A 24,438-nucleotide genomic window follows, 5' to 3' on the forward strand; every position below is an offset into this window, starting at 1 on the left:
GTTGGGGAATGGCTGAATAAATTGTGGTATATGAATGTAATAGAATACTATTGTGCTGTAAGAAATGATGAACAGGAAGACTTCAGAGAGGCATGGAAAGACTTATATGAACTGACGCTAAGAGAAAGGAGCAGAACCAGGAGAATTTTATACACAGAAACAACTACAGTGTGCGAGGATTTTTTCTGGTAGACTTAGAACTTCATTGCAATGCAAAGACAAAAAAATTACCAGTGGTCTCTTAAGGCAAAATGCCTTCCACATCCAGAGAAAGAACTATGGAATTTGATTGCTGAATGTAGCAGATCATTTTCTTTTGTATTATGATTTGGTTTGTTTTATGCTTTCTCCCAGTCATTTTAACTCTTCTATTCAATATGACTAAGGTGAAAATGTATTTAATAGGAGTGTATGTGTGGAGCCTATATAAAATTGTATGCCATCTCAGGGAGGGAGTGGAGAGGTAGCGGGGAAGGAGAGGGAAGGAGGGGGAGAAAATCTAAGACATATGGAAGTGATTGTAGAACACTGAAAACAAGTAAAATAAAATAAAAATTAAAAAACCCATTCTATCTGCATATTGGTTTTTTAAATAAGTTTATTCTTTAATAATAAATGTTGCTTTTGAAAAAAGCATTAAGTATTTATAGATTTTTTATATTAACACTCTGACAAAAATTGATTCCTGCTTAGAATTAGGTACCATCTACTGTAGTTCACATTCAAAATGGCAGCAGGAAGGAACTGAATAAAACCCAAGCACAGTCTTATATCCTGGGTAATAGAAGGAGGAGGGGATAGGGGAGAGAATTGGAAGACCCATCAGTTTCTTGACTGCTACATTTCACTCCATTCATTGTCTATTGTCACTTCTCTTTTGGAAAGAGCTGAGTATAACAAACCCTAACAGACAAGTCCAATGAACCTTCTCTGAGACTCTGTTGAGCCTCCATTTCAAGTATAGCTTCGTACTTTTAAGCTCCTTGTTTAAGGAAGAAAACAAGCCATGCCCAGTATAACAGAATTTTCACTTATAATCCCAGTCAACATGGAGAGAACATAAAGGTATCTTTTTGGGAAAATGTTATCACAGCTTTCAAATCAAGTACTTATCTTTGCAAGGAAGTTTGGGTGCAGATTCCAATTCACTGATTTAAGATGTGTCTGTCTGTACGTACAACATGAAACAGAAATTTGAAGCTGTTGAGTTGGCCAAAGACCAACATGGGTCTTGAGTTTATTTGGCTCTTTCAGAAAATGGTTTAGGCTCCAGATCTCCATTCCACTGTAGGTGTGGGTAGACACAGCCTAAGTGGGCTCATCTGTATTGAACAATTGCTGGACTTTACTGGGTACCGACAGCCAGGAGTGGGAAGTGTGGCCCATCGCCCAAGAGTTATTTTAAAAGTTGGATCTGTATGGGTTAGCCACACAGTTACTCCCTTTGTTCAACAGCCTCCTCTTCTTTCTGGCAAGCTGGGTTCTCTCCTCTAGTTCAGCCCATGTTTCATTTGATGGAAGACAGAGTGTTGTAAGAGAGATGATTCTCGATTCTCAGCATCAGTGAGACTACAGCTACCCTGAGAAACTCACAATTTCTTTGAGGGGTGGTGGTAGGGAGTAAGAAAACTCATTTTGAGGGATCCTATTTTTGAATTTCAAAGTGATATTTGTGTGCTTCCTGTCACTGTGAATAATTCATGAACCATGTTTAACTTCCCTGAAAAAAACGCCCAAAATGAGACTTCTATGGCTGAGGCCTTCCAATCAGTTCACCTCTTGGGGCCTCAGGTTTCCTTATGTAGAAATCAAAAAGGCTGGGCAAGATGTCCTGTGAGGTCCCTTCTATCTCTAAATCTATAATTATTAGTTACTGATCCCTGCATTGCCTTTATTGGGGCTAGTTTTCATTGGGACACCCCATGTAAATAAAATGCATGAAAAAATCATAGGGAAGAGCAGACAATAATTAGTGCCAATATAAACAGTCAGACTAGATCATCAAGGAAACATCCCTATTTTGTCTCTTAAAGTTGTGATTTTCCGGTGGGCAACCTGCTGCCTCAAGGCCACATGTGGCTCTCTAGGTTCTCAAGTGCAGCCCTTTGACTAAATCCAGACTTCGTAGAATTCAGTCAAAGGGCCACACTTGAGGATCTAGAGAGCCAAATGTGGCCTCAAGGCTGCAGGTTCCCCCAGCCCTGCTAGATAATTATCTCAGTTCTCCAGCTTCCTTCACTTAGGTAGATACCATCAGTTACACATGATCTGTTGCAATGACTGGCTTAACACAAAGTAGACAGATCTTCTCCTTCAGATGCCCATCCATATGTCAATCATCAATACTGCTAAAAAGAACTCCCAGATTGCAAAGGATGGGGAGAGGGGCAATGGAATTTGCTTACTTCAAATGTTTGTATCAGTTCAACTCAACAACAAGCCCTGAAAGTTAAGAAAGTGAAGGCGCTAAGCTAGCTCTTAGGAACTCAGAAGCAAAAATGGACTAGCTCCTGCCCACGAGGAACTTACTACATTTAGATGATTTAATGTCCTAATTCAGTTGCTTTAAAGATATACTTCTACTGCCTGAGATTGGTAGTATTTGTGCTGTAAGAAATGATGAACAGGAAGACTTCAGAGAGGACTAGAAAGACTTATATGACCTGATGCTGAGCAAAAGGAGTAGAACCAGGAGAACTTTGTGCACAGGAATGACCACAGTGTGTGAGAGTTTTTTCTGGTAGACTTGGAACTTCATTGCAATGCAAGGACTTTAAAAATTCCCAGTGGTCTTTTAAGGCAGAATGACTTCCACATCCAGAGAAAGAACTATGGAATTCAATCGCAGAATGTAGCAGATCATTTTTGTGTGTGTATTACGTTTTGGTTTGTTATATGATTTCTCCCATTCATTTTAATTCTTCTGTGCAGCATGACTATAGTGAAAATGTATTTAATAGGAATGTATGTGTAGAACCTATATAAAACTGTATGCCATCTTGGGGAGGGAGGGGGGCAGGAGGGGAAAAAAAATCTAAGTTACATGGTAGTGATTGTAAAACACTGAAATAAATAAAATTAATTAAAAAAAAGAAATTGGTAGTACTGTGTTCTATAAGGTCAGACCACAGATTGCAAAGAGTAATAGCATTCGTTAACTTTCTTTGAAGTTCTTGTCCTGTTTAAGTGTTCCTGAAAATTCTTATTGATCTTCTGTTTTCCTAAGTTATCATGTACCATATTTGTTTTTTGCTTTGCTTATGTGAATGGCTACATTTTAGTATCATCTGTTTCACTGACTTCTTCCATGACAAAGTTAGGATTGTCATAGCCTCTCTTCAACCTAGCTTTGGCATCTTTCTCATTATAGAGGCATAAGGCACAATGTGGGGTATCCACTGCCACTGTCTTGCCAAAGTTATGGAAATCCACTCTATATTTCCCTTCCTTGGTTTTGGACACCATGGGGGCAAAACGATAGCCCCATAGCACTTCCTCTGGGACATAGGATGTCCGGGCCTGACAGGTGGCACTGGTGGACTCCACTGTTCCATCTAGAAACACCACCAGCTCAAAGTCCTGCTGGAGAATGTTTTCAGGTGCCATGTGGAAAAAAGGGCTGTTATGGTCAATAACGTGATAGATGGTCAGTGGGGAAATAAAGAACAAGTTTTCATTGCCTGCATCAACCACAAAGCTGATATCTACCTGGTCCAAAATAATGGTCTCTCCCTCAGGTGTGACTGTGGTCCTCAAAAGCTTGCCATAGATGTGACTGCCAATCAAGAGGCTTTTCCTAAGGTTAGCCACCCGAATCAGGAGACAAAGCTTCCCACCCCGTTTGCTTATGACAGCATTCTTACTAAAGGTGATGGTTTTGGCTCGTTTCTTTGGTCTAGAGATTTTGGCTAAGATGGCACCACACATAAAAGAGTTGATCATAACTCCAAGGATGGACTGGAAGACGAGAAGGAATATAGCTGTGCCACATTGCTCTGTCACACACCTGTAACCGTAACCGATGGTAACTTGCGTTTCTAGAGAAAATAGGAAAGCTGAGGTTAAGCCATTAATGTTATCCACACATGGAGTATGGTTGCTAGATGGATGAAACTCTGGAAGATCTTTATGTATATAGGCTACTGCGTACCATAGGAGGCCAAAGAAGAACCAACTGCCTAAGAAGACAGCGATGAAAATGGTCATCTTGTACCTCCACTTGAGATCAAGTACTGTCGTCCAGATATCCACAAAGAAGAACAATCTTGATTGTGCTTCCACATTGCCAAACTCTATGTTACACCTTCCATCTTTGGAGACTAGCCTTGCTCTCCGTTGGGAATGTCCAAAAAGGTGTATAGCAAAATATTTCTGGAGATATTTGAACATCCTTTCTGTCAGCACTCCAATCTGGAAAACATATCAAAGTTAAAAAAGAAAAAAATTATAATTCTATTTGTTGGACTAATTGAGGGGTATGGATTGGTAACCAAAATTCTGTTCTCTAAAGGAATTATTTACTAAAGGGAGATATAGGATGCTTAGATATTTAGTAATAACAGTTTCATACCACAAAGTTAGATTTCTCTGTAATAGCATTAAAATTTAATTAAATTCAATGAGCCTTTCTGGAATGTATTTTATGTGCCCAGCACTATTTAGACACAAGGTCAGGCTATCTTAGTGGATCCCTAGACCAGATACCATGTCACAATGGATCTCTATAATTTGTCAGGATCCCAATGAGGAAGGAAGCAGCCAAGATCAACCTGCCCCACCCTTCATCTCATTATTCAAAGATTTCATTATTAGGAGCCAGCTGTCAAGAAGCAGTCTCAACAGTTCTTTAGACAATACCATTCCATCCAGTTCCTCAAAGCCCTTTCTAAAACAATGGTTCATGGCATTTCTGAGTGAGGCAAATGTTATTCTCATGCATTTCATATTACAGAAAGGAACAAAAAGACTTTCTCTTAAAAAAATTCAACTAGTTACTAGTGGAACCAGATGAAAATTTAATTAGTAGTCTTTTGTCCTAAGCACTGTTTCTCACACAGAGTTTGAGAGTTGGAAGATGCTTTAGAGATCCTCTAGTCTGAATTGTATCATTTTACAGATAAGGAAACTGAGGCTCAGATAGGTTCAGTGACTTGCTCAGGTTGTGCAGCTTAGTGTTGTAATCAAGAGTCAGATCCCAAGTTTTCTGACTCCCACTGCAGCAGATTCCACTTCTCTTCCTTACCTCACTTTCCCAACACAATCCCTTCATAAAACAGCTAAAAACCTGTAAGCCATCACGAATGCACTGACGTTTATAAAGAGAAGAATCCTTTTTCTAATGGGAATAATTTCCTCCTAACTTATCTTTTTAGTGAATGTCATTTTCTCTCAAAATTAAGTACATCTACACAGCCACAAAGGCAACATTATCAAAACTGTGTACTAGCCCATTTGTGCCAAGTGTGAAATAAATGCTACCATAAGCCTCCAGTCTCTTCCTTCCCCACCTCCAGCACCCCATTTCTTCACAGGTTTATATTTCACCAATAGTCCTAGCTCTGACCAAGGGCTGCTATCTCTGGGAGAGGCTCAGAGCCAATGGAGTATTCTTTACATGCAGAATGGTTTCTTTTAAACCAAGCCACTACGAGGTCTGGTAGAAAGGAAAAAAAGGTTCCTGCCCAGACTCTCCAGTCAACTCCCTGTGTGACTTTGAACAAGTAATTTAACCTCTCTGAGCTTTGTTTTCTTTATCAGTAAAACTGCATGTTAACTCTCATATTAGAATGTGAGCTGCTTGAGGTGCTGTTTTTATTGTTCAGTACTGTCCATAACTGTCCAAAGAGTTTTCTTGGCAAATATACTGGAGTGGTTTGCCATTTTGTTTTCCAGTGGATTAAGACAAACAGAAGTTAAGTGACTTGCCCAGGGCCACACAGCTAGTGAGAGTCTGAGGTCACATTTGAACTCATGTTTCCCTGACTCCAGACCCAGCACTCTTTCAACTGAACCTCCTAGCTACCTCCCTCCTTTAGGGACTCTTTTTGCCTTTCTTTCTATCTCCACCTTAGCACAGTACCTGATGAGTAATAAGCACTTAATAAACATTTGTTGACTGACCAATTGACTTGCAAGGTCCCATAATGCTCATAGAATCATGAATGTTAAAACAGAAAGGGCTGTTATGGCTTTCAGGTAGTTCAATGACTCTGATATTGTTTTGGCTAGATCTGTTTTCCAGGTCATTTGTTTTTCCAGTAAGGTATCTTACATTTTCTTCTATGTTTTCTTCTTTTGAATTTGTCTTGATGTCTCATAGAGTCATTAACTTCCACTTGCCCAATTCTAACTTTTAAGTAGTTGTTTTCCTTAGTTAGCTTTTGTACTTCCTTTTCCATTTGGCCAATTGTACTGTTAAAGTTGTTTTCTTTTTCCAAGCTGTTAATTCTTTTTTTCACAATTCTCTTGCATCTCTCACATTTTTCCCAATTTTTCTTCTACCTCTCCTATCTGATTTTTAAGCTCCTTTGTGAGCTGTTCCATGAGTTCTTTCTAGGCTTGAGACCACTTGCTATTTTTATTTGGGAGTTTGCTTGTGGGTGTTTTGACAATGTTGTCCTCTCCTTACTTTGTTTCTTGATGTTCCCTGCCACCATGATAACTTTCTATGGTCAGATTCCGTTTCTTGTTTTTGCTCATCTTTTTTAGCCTTTTTCCTATCTTTTAAATTTGAGCTCTACTCCTAGGGTGGAAGGGAAATTGTCTCAAATTCTTGTGCCAGGAGCTGCAGGCCCTGGCTGTTTATCTGGTACTGCACTGATGTTGCCCTGACGCCCACAAGGGACCCTGGTGCTGTGCTGAGGGGTAGGCTGGGGGTGGCTGGTGCTGCTGGTTGTTATTAAAGGTCTGGTAGCTTATCTGGTGCTGAGCCAGGGTCCTAGTGCTTGTTTCTGGCATGTGCTGAGGCCAATGGGGTTTTCTGTGCTTCTCCAGGGTTACTTTGAAGCAAGTGGCAGTCTGACTGCTGGAGGCTCTCTGTTTTCCTGTGGATGTCTGGCCACTGACAGTTGTCTGTTTGCCTGGAGCTATGTTGAAACATGTGGCAATTCTCAGAGCTGGAATCTGCCTGTTTCCTTGGCTATGCTGAGGCATGTGATGGGTCTTGGTGTTGGCATTTGCCTGTTCCACCACACCAGGGTTCAGGATCTCCCAGTGGTTTGCTGAGATGGAGCTTGCTGCTACCTTCCTGGGACACTTGCTGTCCTGGATTGTGCTCTCCTTTAACCAAGTGAGACAGACCTTTCTTTCCAAACTTCTAAGTTTCTTGGGCTAAAAGATTGTTTCACCCCATCTTTTTGCTGGTTCTGCTATTCTAGAATTTGTTTGGGGGTGCTATTTTATAGTTGTTCGGAGGTGAATATGGGAGAGTTATGATGATTTGCTATTTACTGCACCATTTTGACTCCTGGAAGTAAGAATGTCCAGCTCATTTTATAGATGAGGAAATCGAAGTAAATAGGGTTGCCATTTGCCCAGGGTCACACTGTTAGAAAGTGTCTGAGGCCAGATTTGAATTCAGGAAGGAATCTTCCTGACTCCAATCCTGGTACTGTTAGGTGGCATTGTGCCACCTAACTGCCCAAGCACTAGGGATAAAGAAAAGGCAAAAAGTAGTACCTGACTTCAAGGAGTTCACAGTCTAATGAATTCAACAAATACACGTTGTGAAGAAAAACCAGTTCTCTCATTTACTATGTCCCTGAGTCACTTAATTCTCTAAAGGAGATAGATACATACTTTGTCACTGGTCCTCTGGAATCATGAGTAGTTATTGTGTTTATCAAGGCAACAAGATGGCACAGTGGATAGAGTATGAGACCAGAGTTCAAATCTGGCCTCAGACCCTTACTAGCTATGTGACCCTGGGCAAGTCACTAAACTTCTGTTTGTCTCAGTTTCCTCATCTGTCAAATGGGGATAATAACAGCACCTTCCTTGCAGGGTTGTTGTGAAGACCAAATGAGATAATAATTGTACGGCACTTAGCACGGTGCCTGAGATAGTAAGAACTATGTAAATGTTAGCTATTCCTATTATTATTATCTATTATTGATTAGAGTTCTTGTGACTCCCAAGACTGTAGGCATTCAGTGTTCTGAATTTCATTACTACTCCTTTCTGGGTCTGTGTCTCCTACACCCATTGTCTTTCCTGACACTCTCTAGCAATTGGAGAGGAATGTGGTACAGTTAAAAGTGGGATGCATTAGGAGTCCAGCAAGCTGAGTCCAATGCTATGTCTTACTATTTGCATGACTTTGGGCAAATCACTTAAACTCTCTGGGCCTCAGTTTCTTCATCTGAAATATGATGGTGTCTAAAATTCCTTCCAGTTCTAACTTTATAATCCTATGAATTTGTGGGTAGGAAGAATTATTTACTATCCATCTTCTAACCTAGCCTATATCAGCTACACACTGAGTACTGACCAGCAGGAAATATTGAGTTTTCCAAGTGTTCACATAATATCTATGCATACACACACACACACACACATACACACGGACATGTACACATGTATGCATAAACACACACACGGATATTTCCCCACTGACAATAAGATAGCATCAGGAAGAAAGAAGATTTGGCATTAAGCTCTCCATTCACTATTTGATTAGAAAAAACATTCTATGGCCCTCTCTCACTGGATTCTTTGAACAAAGTATGGTATTTATATGAAATGCTTTTTACAACTACTTGGCTAACTCAAAGCTGTCAGTTTATTCAGTCATGAAAAAAATTCTACCTAGAAGATGATAGGGTACTGAAGAAATTCATCCTCTACCAAGGCCATTATTCCCATAACAAACCTATTACTCACACATCCAACTTGGCTTACACAATGAAGAATGGTTCAGTCTAACCACAGATAAAGTTAATATGTATTTTACAGATTATTAAAAGATTACTGATGTTATGTCATATAATACGCATGCATGTTTTTAGGTTCCTTCCTGTTGAAATCTTCAAATCTTAATAGCAAGCAAAACTATACCCTGGCTAATATTTACCAAGGTATTCTTAGGGACCTAACAAAACAAGTGGAATACAGTATTGCTGCTTTTCTCTTCAGTGCCTGTGCATTCCCACTGCTGTAATCAGCAAAGCTCCTTAGAGTTTAAAACCTTTATGTAAACTTCCTAGTGTTACCTGATCTATCTATTTAAACAACACCGGAGAAGCACATGCAAAGTTTGGAAGCCTAAGAGTTGAGGGGGAACCAGGACACCAACCAGGAAGCCTCAGTAGTAGGAACATAAATAGGAATCCTCTTCCTGAGTTCTACTAATTCAACAAAAGATCTGTACAACCCTAAGGAACTATAGAATCATATGAATGGGACTTTCAAGATCATCTAATTCAATCTCTTGTGCATTTCTAGAACCTTCTCTGTAATATCCTTGACAAGTACTCATCCAAACTCTGCCCGTCCCCCTCCATTGACACAGGGCTCCTCCTAAAGCTGCCCATTCTACTTTGAACAATTCTCTTAGTTAGGAAATTCCACCTATTGAATCAAAACCTAGAACCACATAAAGTAATTCTTTTTGACAGTCTAGAACCCTGGGCCAAATCTGAGATGATATTTATCAGCACTGATTAGTATTAAAATTTGCTTTTATTCCTTTGGTAAGAGTAAATGTCTTATCCTTAGATTTAAAAAAAATCTTCACAAATATAAGAAATGTGGCTCTAGACAGTAACTTATCTGGAAAAGATCTAAGGTTTTAAAAGAACTGCAAGTTTGACAAGTGTCAGAAATATAATATGGAAGAAGAATATGAGGGAGAGGGAGACAGAGACAGAGAAACAGAGAGATGAGTGAGGAGACACAAAGAACTTACAGGAATAAGGAAACGCAAGTTCTACTGTGCTCAGTCCTGGTCAGAACACTCATAAAGTATTGTGTTCAGTTCTGGGTGCCATCTTAGGGCAACATTGATAAGCTAGGGAGTGTACAGAGTAGGATAAACAAGATAGTGAAGGATCTTGAGTTACTGCCATATAAAGACAGGTTGAAGGCATTGGTGGAGGAGGGCAGGGTAGTATGGGGAAGATAAAATGTAAGAGGAGCCTCCTAGGTATCTGCATGTTTTTGAAGTGATATTCCATGGACAAGTCATTTGCTTTGCACTGTTTTGACCCCGAAGGCCAAACTAAAAGCAATGGCTAGAAGTAATGAACAGGCAAATTTCTATATGATATTGTAGGAAAATCTTTCCTAAGAGTCAGAATTATCCAAAAGCTAGAAGGGCAGTCTTGGAGATAGTTGATTCTTTTTCACTGGCAGTATTCAACTTAAGATAGGGTATAAAAGGAATTCTTGTTCAGTTGTGGGTTGCACTATCTGGCTGCTGAGACTTCTTCAAACTGTTAAATTCAGTGATTTTCTGATATTCTGTATCATAGCCCTTCAAATATATAAAGACAGCTATTATGCTCCTGCCCTTAGTTTTTCTGTAAATACTGCAGTTTCGGGCAATTACCACTTCAGAAAGTCAACAGGTCTTTATTAAGTATATACTTTGTGCTAGGAACTGTACAAAGTACAGGGAAATACAAAGAAAGGCAAAAATGGGCCCTCAAAGAGGTTACCATCTAATTTCGGAGCAACTGGCAATCTTTCAGCGCCCCTGGCAAGACTTTAAATTACAGATGAGTTGACATCTGCATCAGTTATACAGGAAGCTGCATCAGCAGAAGTGAAGGCAAAACAGAAGTCCAGTTTTGAAAAAATTTGAAAACCATTTGTTTTTTTACTCTGTAAATCAGTTACTGAGGGTCCTCTGGGAAACTGGACAACAGTACAGAAGAAATTAGTTTTAAACTAACACTTCACACCTTATACAAAGACATACTTCAGATAGAAAAATGATCTATAATAGATATAATTATAGATGTATAGATACAATTCTTTGTAAATAAATGAGAAAAACAAGGAAGAAAATACCTTACAGATCTATAGATGGAGAAGAGCTCATGACTAAAGAAGAGATAGAGAGGACCAGAAAAGATTAAATGAATAATTCTGATGAGTACCTGTCAAGGATATTACAGGGAAGTTTCTAGCCATGGACAAGAGATTGAATTTGTTGATCTCTAAAGGGATTCAATATTTCTTCCTCCTTCCCTTTTTTACTTCCTCCTTTTCTTCCTCCCCCTCCCTTCTTTTTTTCCTTTTCTCCTTCCTTCTTTCCCTTTCCCCTTTTCTCCCTTCCTTCCTCCACTCTCCCTTCCTTCTTTCCTTCCTTCCTCCACTCTCCCTTCCTTCTTTCCTTCCTTTCTTCCCTCCTTCCTTCCTTTCTTCTCTCATGTCACAGTTCTCTCTCCCCACATCTACTTTGAGTCCTAGCATCTAGGTAATATGGTTCCCAGTAAGTACCAAATTGATGCAGTTTTTAAAGATACACATGCAAGTTGATCTGTCCTGATACTTCTGTCTCGGTCAGTCTGTGCCTGCCCCCTTTTACAAATCAAGGTCTAGCTCAGTGAAAATTCTCATTCATGAAGTATGATCTAAAGGGATTTTCAATGCACCTGCTGCTGTGAACTTGAATCATTATCAGAAAAAAAAGCCCTATCGACAAAACAATGAGGACCTAGGACAAGAGAATTTACTCCTTGTTCATATAATTTTCATGTTGGCTAAGGAATTCACATCATATTCAGGAGGTAGTACTGAGGGAGAGGGGTTTCCCTAACTTTATTTGGCAGATGCCCAGATTCTTCCCTCAGCTAAAAAAAGTTATTGTTCTTACACTTACGCATCAGTGACTTCTTTCCTGAATGCAATGTGTTCCCCTGTGCCAGTAAATACCAGAAGGTCAATGAATAACATCTTTGATCACCATTACATATCAGCCTAGTCATAGACCTGACAGTCTGGGCATTTCTGTAGTGACTTAATACTTTTGAAGAGTCAGTCTTTCCACCCTATAAGGGAGAACAAGATGCTTTTGGAAGCACTGTCCTTCAGCACCAATTTAGAGTCTTCTGGATGGCCTGGGGTGAATGAGGCTATCTCTAGTCCCTAAGATTCCCATCTTTGCATGCTCATTAGGATCTCCAAGGTTAAGTTAGTGGGTAGGAAAAAGATGACCTCCATATTTCACTCCTCTCCCTGGCCCAGGCAAGGGTCACCCTCAGACTGGGGCAATTTTGGCACCATCTCCTAAGGGTATGCCCAAATCCACTTTTCTAGATTTTGACCCAGATCTTCCCCATTTTGTATCAATACATTTGGAGATTAGGTTCCCTTTCGAAGTTTCATCTTTTCCTTACACCTCTCTTCCTATTCAACAGAGAGGCAAATGAACTCTCCTATCAACAATGAATGGTGGCAATATGTCGTCCACTGGGGACCTCACTTATCTTCGGTGGCTGTTTTGTAGACTGGCAGATTAGCTAGTCCCTTGGTTACTTAAAATCATGCAGTTTTCCAATGAACTTCTATTTTGTGTTTTTCTGGGACACCAATATTTTTGCAGCAAGACTCTGTGCTGTTCCAAGAGTAAATCTGAGGATTATACTGTTGCTTTTCCCTCTCTGTGTGTGCTTCCAAGCTGATGTATCACTAGACAGTAGGTCTCCTTTATCTGTTCTCTCAGTCAGATTATATATTGGTAATGAGTCACACCTTTCATCTTGTCATCAACCACAAATGTTTTATTTCCATGATCACTGAAATTCCTTTATTTGATCATAAGTTGCTGTCATTCCATCTCTTTCTACACCTGACTTGTCTTAACCTATTTTTTGTTTTCACCATGACTCCAATCCTCAGGACTTCCTCAGATTGTCATTCCTACTCTGGCTTTTCTTTCTTCCTGTTCCAGTTTCAACCTTTACATAAATCAGTCCAGCTTTAAACTACCTTCACTCCAAAATCCCTTGCTCATTTGCCCCATCACAGCTCATGCCTTGCCAAACCCCAACCCTGAATTACTTACACCATCTGTCACCTTCGCTGCTACTTACAAAATACTTAACAGATCTAGAGGAAATCATGCCACCAAGTCTACTATAAATTCATATTATCTAATCTCAGCTGAGTCTTCATTACATGTAGGACTTTTATTGTTGTTCACTTGTTTTAGTGTTGTTGACTGTTTGTAACCCTATTTGGGGTTTTCTTAGTAAAGATACTGGAGTAGTTTGCCATTTCCTGCTTCACCTCACTTTACATTCCCTTCAGTTTGATGTTTTACTGAGAGACACAGAAGTCTGCAATTTCAAGTCTTTGAGGATGGGGAAGATAGACATTCATCAGTAAACATTTATTATAGTGATCAATAAACAATAAGCATTTATTAAGTGCCTCTATGTGCGAAGCACTAGGGATGCAAAGATAAGTGAAGTGAAAAAGTATTTGTCCTCAGTATGTTTACGTTCTATCGGGCATTCAACCTGTACATAAATGTATATATATGTGTGTATGTATGTATGTATGTATGTATGTATGCATGTATAAAATCTATACAACATTAGTACATGATATTGGGGTGAGGAAGAGAGACCCTAGCAGCTAAGAGGTTTAGGAAAGGATCTATATAGAAGGTGGTGGTTGAGCTAAGTGTTGAAGGGAACCACCTGTCCCTAGAGGCAGTAGTGAAAAGGGAGTAGATTTCAGGCATGAGAGATGCTAGTGCAAAAGTGTGGAAGTGGAGTGCCATATATGAAGAGTAATAAGAGGACCTATTTAATTGGACCTTAGTTTGAAGGAAGAAGAGTAATATGAAATAAAGCCGGAAAGGTAAGTTGGGGTTAGGTTGTGAAGGGCTTAAATGCTCCTTGATTTAATGTAGGATCAATGTAGTTTTTTTCAGTGTTGTGGTCAGGCATGCATTTTAGGAAAATCACTTTGGTAACTGTGTGGCAGATGGGTTGGAGTGGGGCAAGACTGGAGACTGGGAGACAAATTGCAGGGGGAAGGGGTGTTATAGTAGACCAGAACAGAGGTGATGAGAGCTTTTTCTAGAGTGGCAGCCATATAGGAAAAGAGGTGAGGACAGTTGCAAGAGATATTACAGAGGCTAAATAGAAAATCCTTAGCAACTGATTGGATATATGGGATAAGAGACAGTGAACTGAAAATGGCATCCAAGTTGTGACCTTAGGTCATTGAAAGATGATGGTGCCTTTAGTAGAAAATGGAGTTTGGAAGAGGGGTAGGTTGAGGTTGGTGTGGGGGATGAGAATGAATTGTTTTGGACATGCTGAGCTTGAGATACCTTTTGGAAAAGTTCAAAATATCTAATAGTTGGTGAGTCAGGGCTTCAGTACAGGAGAGAAACTAAGGGTGGGTTTCTAGATCTCATAATCAGCTGCACAGAGAGAATAATCGAATCAATGGGAGATGAAGAGATCATCAGGTAAGACATGAGAGAGAAGAGTAACACACCTAAGGGAAACCTTGAGGCACACCTGCATTCAGGGGTGGTGATATGAATGATGTTAAACAAAAAAGGACTGAAGAGCAGTCAATGAATAATGGATAATCTAGCCAATAGAAAAATTGTAAAAGGACATGAACAGAAAGTTCTCAAAAGAAAAATAATATATCATCAGCTACCATATTAAAATAATGCTGCAAATCTTTAAAAAAAAAAGCAAAAATTAAAACAATTCTAAGGTCCCACCTCCTTCCCATAAGATTGGCAAAGATGACAAAAAAATGGAAAGTGACAGTTGATGGAAGGATAGAGAGAAAACAAGTGTATTAATGTACTCTTGGAGATGTTATGAACGAATCCAGACATTCTGGAAAGAAACTTGGAATTATATACAAAAAGTCACTGTGTGACTTTAGAAAGAGAAAAGGTTCAGACTGTGCAAAATATTTATGGCAGAGCTTTTGTTCTAACAAAGAATTGGACAGTAAAAGAGCGCATATTAATTGAGGGTTGTCTGACCAAATTATAATGAATGTAACAGAAATAATGTAAATGCAGTTTCAGAGATACTTGAGAAGATATTCTTAAACTGATACAGAGTGAAATGAGCAGAGTCCAGAGAGCAAATTTTATGATGATAAATACAACCATATAAAGAAAAACAACTCTAAAGACTTAAGAACTCTAATCAATGAATGACCCAGCACTATTTCAGAGGGCTGATGATGAAACCCACCTCTTGACAAAGGACTAAAGTTTTATATATATATATATATATATATATGTGTGTATATATATGTATGTATGTATGTATGTATATATATGTATGTATGTATGTATGTATATATATACATATATAGGACACAATAAATGTGAATATGTGTTTTTATGACTATGAAAATATGTTACAAAGGTTTTTTTCCCCATTGTTTTGGTGTAGGGGGAGGTACTGGAGGAACAGAAGGGAGAAAGAGTCTAATAGTACTGCTCCCCCTTCCCCCCAAAAAATAGAAAAGTAGAAAAAGGGTCACTGAAGCACTTTAAAATGCAGAACAAAAGGCAGCCCAGAATGAAATACAGATAAATATCTTTGAAAGTTGCATGTTGAGTTTATTATATACTAACAAGTAAAAGCAAGTTGTATGAAACAGAGATTTGTGGTTTCATGCTCAAAATTCTGTTTATATTTCCTTTGTACATGGAAATGCCCATTTTTTTATGCTTGTCAAAATCTAGAATTAAAAAAAAAACTTTAGAAAGAAAGAAAGAAGGGACAGGTGGGAGGAGAACCAAGAAAGAATGTGTCATGAAAACGCAAAAAAGAATCTCCAAGAGGAGAGAGGTTTGTCAGCATTGACAAATGAAGCAGAGTCAAATGGTGAAGATGAGAATGAGAATTAAGACAAGCCCATGAGATTTAGCAATAAAGATGTCACTGGTAACTTGGAGGAAGGAATTTCAAATTGAATGATGAAGTTGGAAACCAGATTGTTGAGAAATGAGTGAGCAGAGAGAAAGCATGTCCAATAAGTATAGAGGGCTATGTCTAGGAGTTTGGCTGAGTAAAGGAAGAGAAATATTGGATAATAGCTAGAAGGTCTAATGAAGGCTAAGGGAAACTTGGATACGTTTGTAGCTAGCAGAGAAGGAATCAGTAGATAAGAAGAGATTAAAAATTAGAAAATAAGGGGGTGGTTATGGGCATAATCTGCTGGAGAAGATGGAAAAATTAATAATCCATGTAGAGCATTTGAACTTGATTGGAGACCCGCCTCATCAACAGAGATTGGAGTAATAGTAGAAACAATGAAAGATAATGTCAAGAGATAATTAGACACAGAGAGGAGAAAAGTCAGTGCTCACAATGAAAGTCCCCCCTGCATCATCATCATCTTCATAACTAGCATTTATATAGCGCTTTATAGTTTGCAAAGTACTTTGTAAATATTGTCTCATTTTTTCCTTACAGTAACCCTGGAAGGTAGATGCTAATACTATCCCCATTTTACAGATGATGAAACAGGCTATGAAAGGTTGAATGACTTGCCCAGGGTCTCACAGCTAGTCAGTGTCTGAGGGCAGATTTTAATCCCTAGCATTCTTTTCTCTGCTTCTTCAGAAAACAATTGGGGAACAAAATAAAAATGAGTGTGAATAAAGGCTGTGGTTGGCTAAAGGTTGTTAATGCTATCTCTGGGACAAGGAAAGAAGCGATCAGTGTGAGGCAAAAGTATATTATGTAAAATGTGGTCTTTGAGCTGAGTTTTTAAGAATGCGAAGGATTTTGATGTGCGAAGAAGAATAGAGAATATTTCTGACTAGGGGTACAGCTGTGAGCAAGGCATTGACAGGGAATGGAAAAATGCTGAGTATGGTACTGAAAGGACAATGAAGAGCCCAGTCTGGTTGGAGCAGTGGCTACGTAATAGGCAATAAAAGAGATGGGGTTTGAGAGGGGGTGTTAGATGATACAGGGCCCTGAAGCAGCAGGGCTTAATAGATACAGTATTAGAGTTGAAGTCAGAAAAACCTGGGTTCAAATCCCACCTTTGACACTTACTAGCTAAACACTCTAAGTCTCAATTTTTCATCTGCAAGATGGGAGTAATAATAATAGTGTTTATCACCCTGACTTGTAAGAATCAAATGAGATAATTTATGTAAAATGCTTTGAGATCCTTAAAGCTCTATAAAAATAAGAGCTATGATTATTTTTGTTGTTATTAAGTGCCACATTGAGGTGTTAGTGCCACAATGGAGTTTGATTAAAGGAGTTAAATCACATTTTGTCACAATGACAAAATCAAGGAGTAACTTCAACTAGCAGTGTAAAAGTATTCAGGATTTTTGTTGACCTTCAGAGATTTTATGACTTGCCCCATGCTGCAGTATGCCTCTGTTTTGAATTAATTACAGGCTGTCCCCTGAAGTTATGGGTATGGGTCACCTTCACTTTTCCTACCAGAAATCAGCTGTGGTTGGCACAGTGCCCCAATCTATAGGCATGAAACCTTTTATGTCCTACTGGATGAAGAAAGTGTGCCAAGGACTATGAGAAGAAACATTAGGGATCCTGTTGAGCTAACCTAGCAAGAAACATGAGGAGTGGAATTTTTCTAATCCAGTATTTGTGGAATATGAGCTAGGTTTTACCCATTATGAACTTAGGGCACTGTAGGTTGGCACACAATGCTGGTGACCCAAACTTGGCAAAATTGTGAAATGGGTGAAATTGTGAAGTAATTTGTCTCCTGGGCCTTTTTATCATCATCTTATTTTCCTTCTCTTCCTCCTCCTGTAAGTCCTCCTTCTTCTTCTGACCTTGTCTCCCATCCTTCCAGGACCCCATTGCCGTTATGCTGCTCCACTCTTCAGCTTAGCTGATTCACACTAAAATGCAACTCAATAGATGTGTCCTTTTAAAAATAGAATTCAGAAAGGACAATCTCTATCTCAAAGACATGAATCCCCAATTATAGAATTTCAAACACTGTAGCACCTAAATGGATGGAGGAGGACACTTGGGGACAAGGAGGCTGTGGCTATGCACCCCAAATTATATTTTGTAGTTGACTGCCTTCTCTGCCTCTATACAAACCTGGCTTTTTATATGACTCAGGTCTCTTCTATCTTGAAACAAAAAATGCCCCTGGCATTTCTCAACTAGCATTCTAGATCTCTTCTCCCTTTCACAGCCTAAGATCCAGAAAAAGGAGTATAAACTACCTACTACCGTCCACCCACTGGCATCTATCCTCTGATTCCATTAACTTACTGAAATTGTATTTTCAAGGTTATTATCGATCCCTAAATTACCTGATCTCCTACATTCTCCTGGATCTCATTGTCCTCAACCTTTTTGGCACTATGGACCTCCTCCTTCTGGAAGATACATTTTTTTTTCTTCTGTATATTTCTCTTGAACTTCTCCTCCCTATCTGACTACTCTTTCTCAGTCTTCTTCACTAGTTCTTCCTCTTCCTCATCCCTAAGTGCAGGTATCCCTAAGGCCCTGTTCTTAGGACTCTTCTCTTTCTACTCTACACCCTTGATAATATCATCCAGTCCCATGGCTTCAGGCACCTCATCTGTTTAGTTCACTCCTAAATCTATACATCCAAATCCAATTCCATGAGTTGTATTCCTATACATCCAACTCCAATACAACTCCCTAAACTCTGATCCCATGTCTCTACCACAGCTACTGATCACTTCCTCAACTTTCCATTGCCTCTTCAAACTCAGCAGGTTCAAAACTGAACTATTCTCTTTCCCCCTAAACCTGCCGTTCCTCCTGGACCCACCGTACTCTTAGTCATTCAGGCTTAAAATATTAAGTTGTGTTGGACTCTTTTCCTTGCCCTCAAAGTTCAATTAGATGCCAAACCTTGTCAATTCGGTTTCTACAATATCTCTTGTATGCATCCCCTATCTCTATTCACATGACCACCACCTAATGTGAGTCTTTGTCATCTTTCCTAAACTGTTTTTAACCTCTTCTCTGGTCTTCTTGACTCTAGTGTCTCCTCTCTCTAATCTGCTCTAACACAGCTACCAAAATCACCTTTCTAATGCTCAGATATGACCAAATAATTTCTCTGCTCAAAAAATTTCTGTAACTCTTTATTATTCATTGAATAAAATACAAATTCCCTATCCCAGTCTTCAAAGCTCTTTGTAATCTTGCTCTGATCTAACTTTCCAGCCTTATTTCCATAATTTCCCTTTACCAACCAAATTATTTCAGACAAACCTGAAAATAGCTGCCTCCCAGTAACATCCTGCCCTTTTATGCATTTGTTCAGACCTGAAGCATATTCTACCTGGTTAAATCTTTCTCTTCTTTCAAAGCTCAACTCAGGCACCACCTCCTCTGTGAAGTTTTCCCTGATTCCTAGAATTGAAGGTGTTATCTCTCTCTCTCTCCCTCTCTCTCTCTCTCTCTCCCAGCCCCTCTTTTCAAAGTTCTCCTTTGCTCCATCATACTTTACCCTGTGTCAATTATTTGTGCACATGTAATATCCCATCCTTGACAGCAGGCACAACGTCATTTTTCACCTAATGCCTTGCACATGGTAAGCATTTAATAAATGGCTAGAGCTCTGAACTAGACTCAGAAAACCCCCTAATCCCACCTCAGGCACTTTTTAGCTCAGTGACTCTCAGAAAGTCACTTAAATTCTGTTTGCCTCAGTTTTCTCATCTATAAAATAGGGATAATAATAGCACTTACATTCCAAGGTTGTTGTAAAGATAAAATAAGAGGATGTTTGCAAATCCTAACTTGACAAACACTAAAGTGCTATGGAAATGCCAGTTGTTGCTGCTGCTGATGCTGCTACTACTACTACTACTACTATTATTATTAAATGTTTAATGAATTAATTTGCATTGGAAAATGATTACCTTGTTGATCCTTTTACTCTTAAATTACTTGCCTGTGTCCCTCAGGGCTCAGCAGATGACTCTCCAACCTGCATGTGGTGTTGATACACTTGGTGTCTGTTGGGAGAGGCCAGGAGGTTGGAATGCCAGAGTCCTGGCACCTTCAGAAATGACCTGCTCCAATTCAACAACTGAGGATAAAGCCACAGTCTCCAGAAGACCTGATGGAACACACCAACACAATCAGCTGGGAGAAGAACTGGAGAAAAAACTGGCTTCTATAAGCCAACAGGTCTATATAAATGGCAGTACTTTTGACCAATCTAAATTGGAAGGGTCAAGAGTTCTGAGTTCAAATCCCAACAGTGCCTCAGAGTCATTGTGTGCTCTTGATTTGCCTCCCATCTGTGTTCTATTATTTCTTCTGCTCTTTAGTTATGTAAACCTTCTTTACACATCATGATTTCTTATGGTCGAAATGGTTAGAGAAAATTTAGCTCAATTGAATGATACAAAGAATTTTCCAGCCTCATTGATCCATTTCTGTCATTGAAGGACTACAGGGCAAAGTTTCTTACAACAAAAAAAATTACAGTGAGAATATTGGTGTATAGAGTGTTTTTACTTTATGTATTAGATGTGTTCCAGAAAAGTTTTATGTCAGTAGAATTTCATTCAGCAAAGATTTATTATATTATAATTATATTCTATATAATATATGTACGTATGTATTACATGTGTATGTACGTATATGTATATAATTACATTCTAAAAGAAAGACAACTTGGGACAGAGTGCTGACCTTAGAGCCAGAAAGATCCAGGTGACAGTCTTATCTCTTCCACTTCCTGGCTGTGTGACCCTGGGCAAGTTATCTAATATGCCAAAGACCCAGGCAACTCTTTAAGACTGTAATACACAGCGAAGGTGATGTATCTATATTGGCAGAGGGTGTTTCCTCAGCAGGAGTTTTCTGTTCCAATGAAATCACAGGGTTGATTTTTTTTTAAAGAGAGACATGGTAGGGAGAGAAGAAATAGCTAGAGAGATAATGTAATAAGGTAGAAAGAACATAAGACTTGGAATTGGGAACCCCAAGTTCAAATCCTAGATCTCATATTTCTGAGATAAATGACCACTGACAAGGCAATTAAACTCTGTTGTCCTCATCACACGTTGTTCAATTGTTTTCATTTGTTTCTTAATCTTTGTGTTTTTTTCCAAAGATGCAGATTTCAGTTTGTTTTTAAATGTGTAACCTGTCAGTTTATTAGTCATAAAATTAGACATATAAAAATCTTCTTGAATTCTAATATCAATCCTATGTACCCCAAAGCAATTCAATATTCAAATAGTCACAAATAATGGTTGAACAACTACCAGTAGAAATCCATATCTGAAATCCTTTTGGTAAGTTCTGGTCCCAATTTTATTGAAAAAGAAGTCAGATCAGGTTCCTTTTAAAGGAGTTTGGTCAGTCATGTCTGACTCTCCACAAATCCATGTGGGATTTTCTTGGCAAAGATATTGGAGTGGTTTGCCATTTCCTCAACCAGTTCATTTTACAGATGAGGAAACTGAGGCAAACAGACTGAAGTGCCTTGCCCAGGAAAACATAGCTAGTAAATGTCTGAGGCCAGATTTTAACTCAGGAAGGGGAGTCTTCCAGTTTCCAAGCGCAGTGCGGTGCCAAGCTTCAGTGCACAGCAAAGTCTACAAAGCTTAACACAGTTCTGGGTACAGAGTACACACTTAATAATGCTCATTGACTGACTTATCTATAAATGAGGATAGTTATTCTTGCATTATCACTCTTGAAGTGCTGGTGCTGAGAAATGTATTTTGCAAATCTTAAAGTACTTCATAAGTGTGCTCAATTATTATTTAAAGAAACACTTTGAAATTGAAGATTGTAACTTAACCTTCCTTTCTCAGCTTCCTGATCCCCTCCAGCCACAAGGTGTTCAGGGCTCAGGCATTCAGTCAAAAGAAAGGTATGTCCTACTATCACAAATCAAACTCAAAGACTTCTAATTTCTAGGCTTTTGCAGAAAAGCTGAGTCTGTTGACACAGGACATGTCAGAAGAGTGTGTGGAAGAAGCCAGAGTTGGAGTCAAGACATCTGAGCTCTTACACTGTCTACTTAGCATACAAACATTTATTGAGAGCCTTCTGGGTGCAAAACTCTTTACTAGCCCCTAAAGAGAATTAGAGGCTATCCAGAGTGAGATGGGCTGCCTCAGGGGGCAATGGGCTCCTTATGGATAAGCGAGGCCCCATTGACTCCTTGTTGCTGATGTTATCCTTCAGTATTGGTCTAGATGGACCCAGATGGCTCTGGAGGAGAAAGGGAGGCTGATGATTTTGTACAGTTCTTCCTCACTCAAATCAAAGCCAATTGTAATTTATGTCATCATCTTCCAGATGTCATGGTCCTCTTTGAGAATGAAGGAGAAACCACACAGATGAGATGACCTCTGAAGTCCTTTTTAGAAACAATTAAGTGATGCACTGTGGTCCAGTGACCTAGAGTCAAGGAAACCTGATTTCCAATATAGCCTCAGACCCTTACTAGCTATGTGACCCTGGACAAGTCATTTAATCTCTGTTTGTCTTAGTTTCCTCCACTGTAAAATGAGGATAAAAACAGCACCTACTTTGGAAGATTGTTGTAAGGATCAAATTTGTAGAATGCTTAGCACATAGCAGGTGCTTTATAAATGTTTATTGCCATCCTCTTCTCTTCCTTTAATTTCCTACTTTTAGATTCTGTGATTCTTTTTTATAAAGTAGGGAAATTTTTTTAATGCAAAAATAAAAATAATAACAATAAACAGCCCCTTTTGTTTTGTCTTGAAAGGTGATAGATTTTTTTTCTAAAGTTGGACATATGCAATGTAAGTATTTTCAAACCCTAGCTCAGTGACCTTCTTATTCGGACATTTGAATATTTTAAGAGCATTTTGAAACTGCCTTAGAGCTCATTGTCATTGATGTCTTAAACCTAAACTCTGATACCTCATTGTGGCCAGACTGATAGATCTGTACCCCTCGATATAGTCCAACTCAAATCATTAAGAAGGACAAGGCTTGTTAGGGGAAAGGAGTGTGGGCTAATGCCAAGGGGGAAGTCGTATAGCTAGAGATACTGAAATATGGGATGGTGGTGGGGATGGTGGTGGGTGTTATGCCTTGGAACACTTATAGGAGTCAGTGATTACCCAACTCTGCCTTGGCTTCTGGTGAGCTATCAGAGATAAATTAATGGGCTCCCACATTCACTTCTCTAGTCTTCAAGTTTTGTTTGGGAAAACCTAGGGGGCCAAGGAGATGCTGTCCTCCACCATGTGGAGGGCAGTAGGATTCATGTATTTTCCTGTCCTGTGTTACAAAACTATCCTTTAGACATCGTTCTTTATTCACCTCCCTGACACTTTATGCCAGTGTGTTGCTTTTTTCCCCTTTTTCTGGGGGTTCTATCTATCTGGGGATAACACTGAAGATACCAGCTGGGTGGAAACATTTCTACCCAGTATCACAAAATCAGAAAATGGTTTAGAGCTAGGGAAATGTCCAGCATTCTCATTTTACAGATAAGGAAACTGAGGCCCTGATCATGGTCACACAGGAAGTAAGTGAAAGAGGCAAGATTTGCACTTAAGTTGTCTGGCTCTAAAGCCAGTCTGACTCTGTGAAATGATGTCTTCATATAAAGTACAACAAGATGTGCCCAATACCAGGCTGGCTCAGTCCTTCTCTCCTGTTCTCCTGGTCAGCCACTTCCTTGTGGAAAAACTGGAAAAGAAGACAGAAGACGAAGGACATTTCCTATAGATTATATAGGCATGTCAGGGCAGGACAAAGGCAGGAAATTCTCCAATCATAGAATCCGAGAGCTGGAAAGGACCTAAAAGATTGGCAAGTTCACAGATTATATCACAAAAACAAAACTATCAGTCTCTAAGTTCATTCTGTTGCTACAATTTTCTTATCAGTCATTTCTCATCAAGTGATCTGATTGGACTTTTCCTTCTAGGCTCTTGGATCTTGACCTATAGCTAGAAAATTATTTGCAAAAAGATGGTACTATCTAGCCAAGTATTTGTGCAAATATATGTAGATATAGTCAATTCCCATTTACCCAAAATGGCTGGTAAAGAAGGAATGCCAGTTTATAGAATATGCTCAGAATTACTAGGTATCCCATACCAAAATCATTTATTTTCAGAAAATTAGAATTCACTTCATTCATTTTAGGGGGAAAATGTATTGCGTACATACTATGTGCAGACACTATGATTGGGTGAGGGGAGGGAAAATTATATGAGCCATATTTTCAAATTATCTTTTCAACTAATACATCTTTATTTTCCTTTCCCTTTCACCTGCCTTTCCCCTTGCACCCCACCCCAAAAGACCTTGTGACAAGTATGCATAGTCAAGCAAAACAAATTCTCCCACAGGTCCTACTCATTCTCATTCTGCATATTTAATTAAGGAATAATTCTTGACCTCAAGATTGTTGTTGTAGTCGTTCAGTTGTGTCCGACTCCTCGTGATCTCATTTGTCCTCCACAATATCCCAAAGTCTATCCAAACT

The 24,438-nt window shown here is 39.2% G+C and overlaps 1 protein-coding gene across 3 annotated transcripts in view; it reads right to left on the minus strand.

Annotated features, from left to right (window-relative positions):
- Window positions 1–580: 580 nt before the first annotated feature.
- KCNJ1 (potassium inwardly rectifying channel subfamily J member 1) overlaps window positions 581–24,438 on the minus strand; it is a 52,344-nt gene continuing 28,486 nt past the window's right edge. Inside the window, exons 2-4 of one of the 3 annotated variants that reach the window (XM_072611562.1) lie at window positions 20,640–20,810; window positions 19,891–20,058; window positions 581–4,410 (exon numbers count right to left, since the gene is read on the minus strand). In XM_072611562.1, coding sequence (XP_072467663.1) covers window positions 3,271–4,389 — 1,119 coding nt within the window. In that variant the 5' untranslated portion in view covers window positions 4,390–4,410; window positions 19,891–20,058; window positions 20,640–20,810 and the 3' untranslated portion in view covers window positions 581–3,270. The remainder of the gene's footprint in view (window positions 4,411–19,890; window positions 20,059–20,639; window positions 20,811–24,438) is intronic. The other 2 variants (XM_072611561.1, XM_072611563.1) reach the window with 2 other exon arrangements.

The sequence above is a fragment of the Notamacropus eugenii genome, chromosome 5 (assembly GCF_028372415.1).
Source record: "Notamacropus eugenii isolate mMacEug1 chromosome 5, mMacEug1.pri_v2, whole genome shotgun sequence".
Taxonomy (NCBI): domain Eukaryota; kingdom Metazoa; phylum Chordata; class Mammalia; order Diprotodontia; family Macropodidae; genus Notamacropus; species Notamacropus eugenii.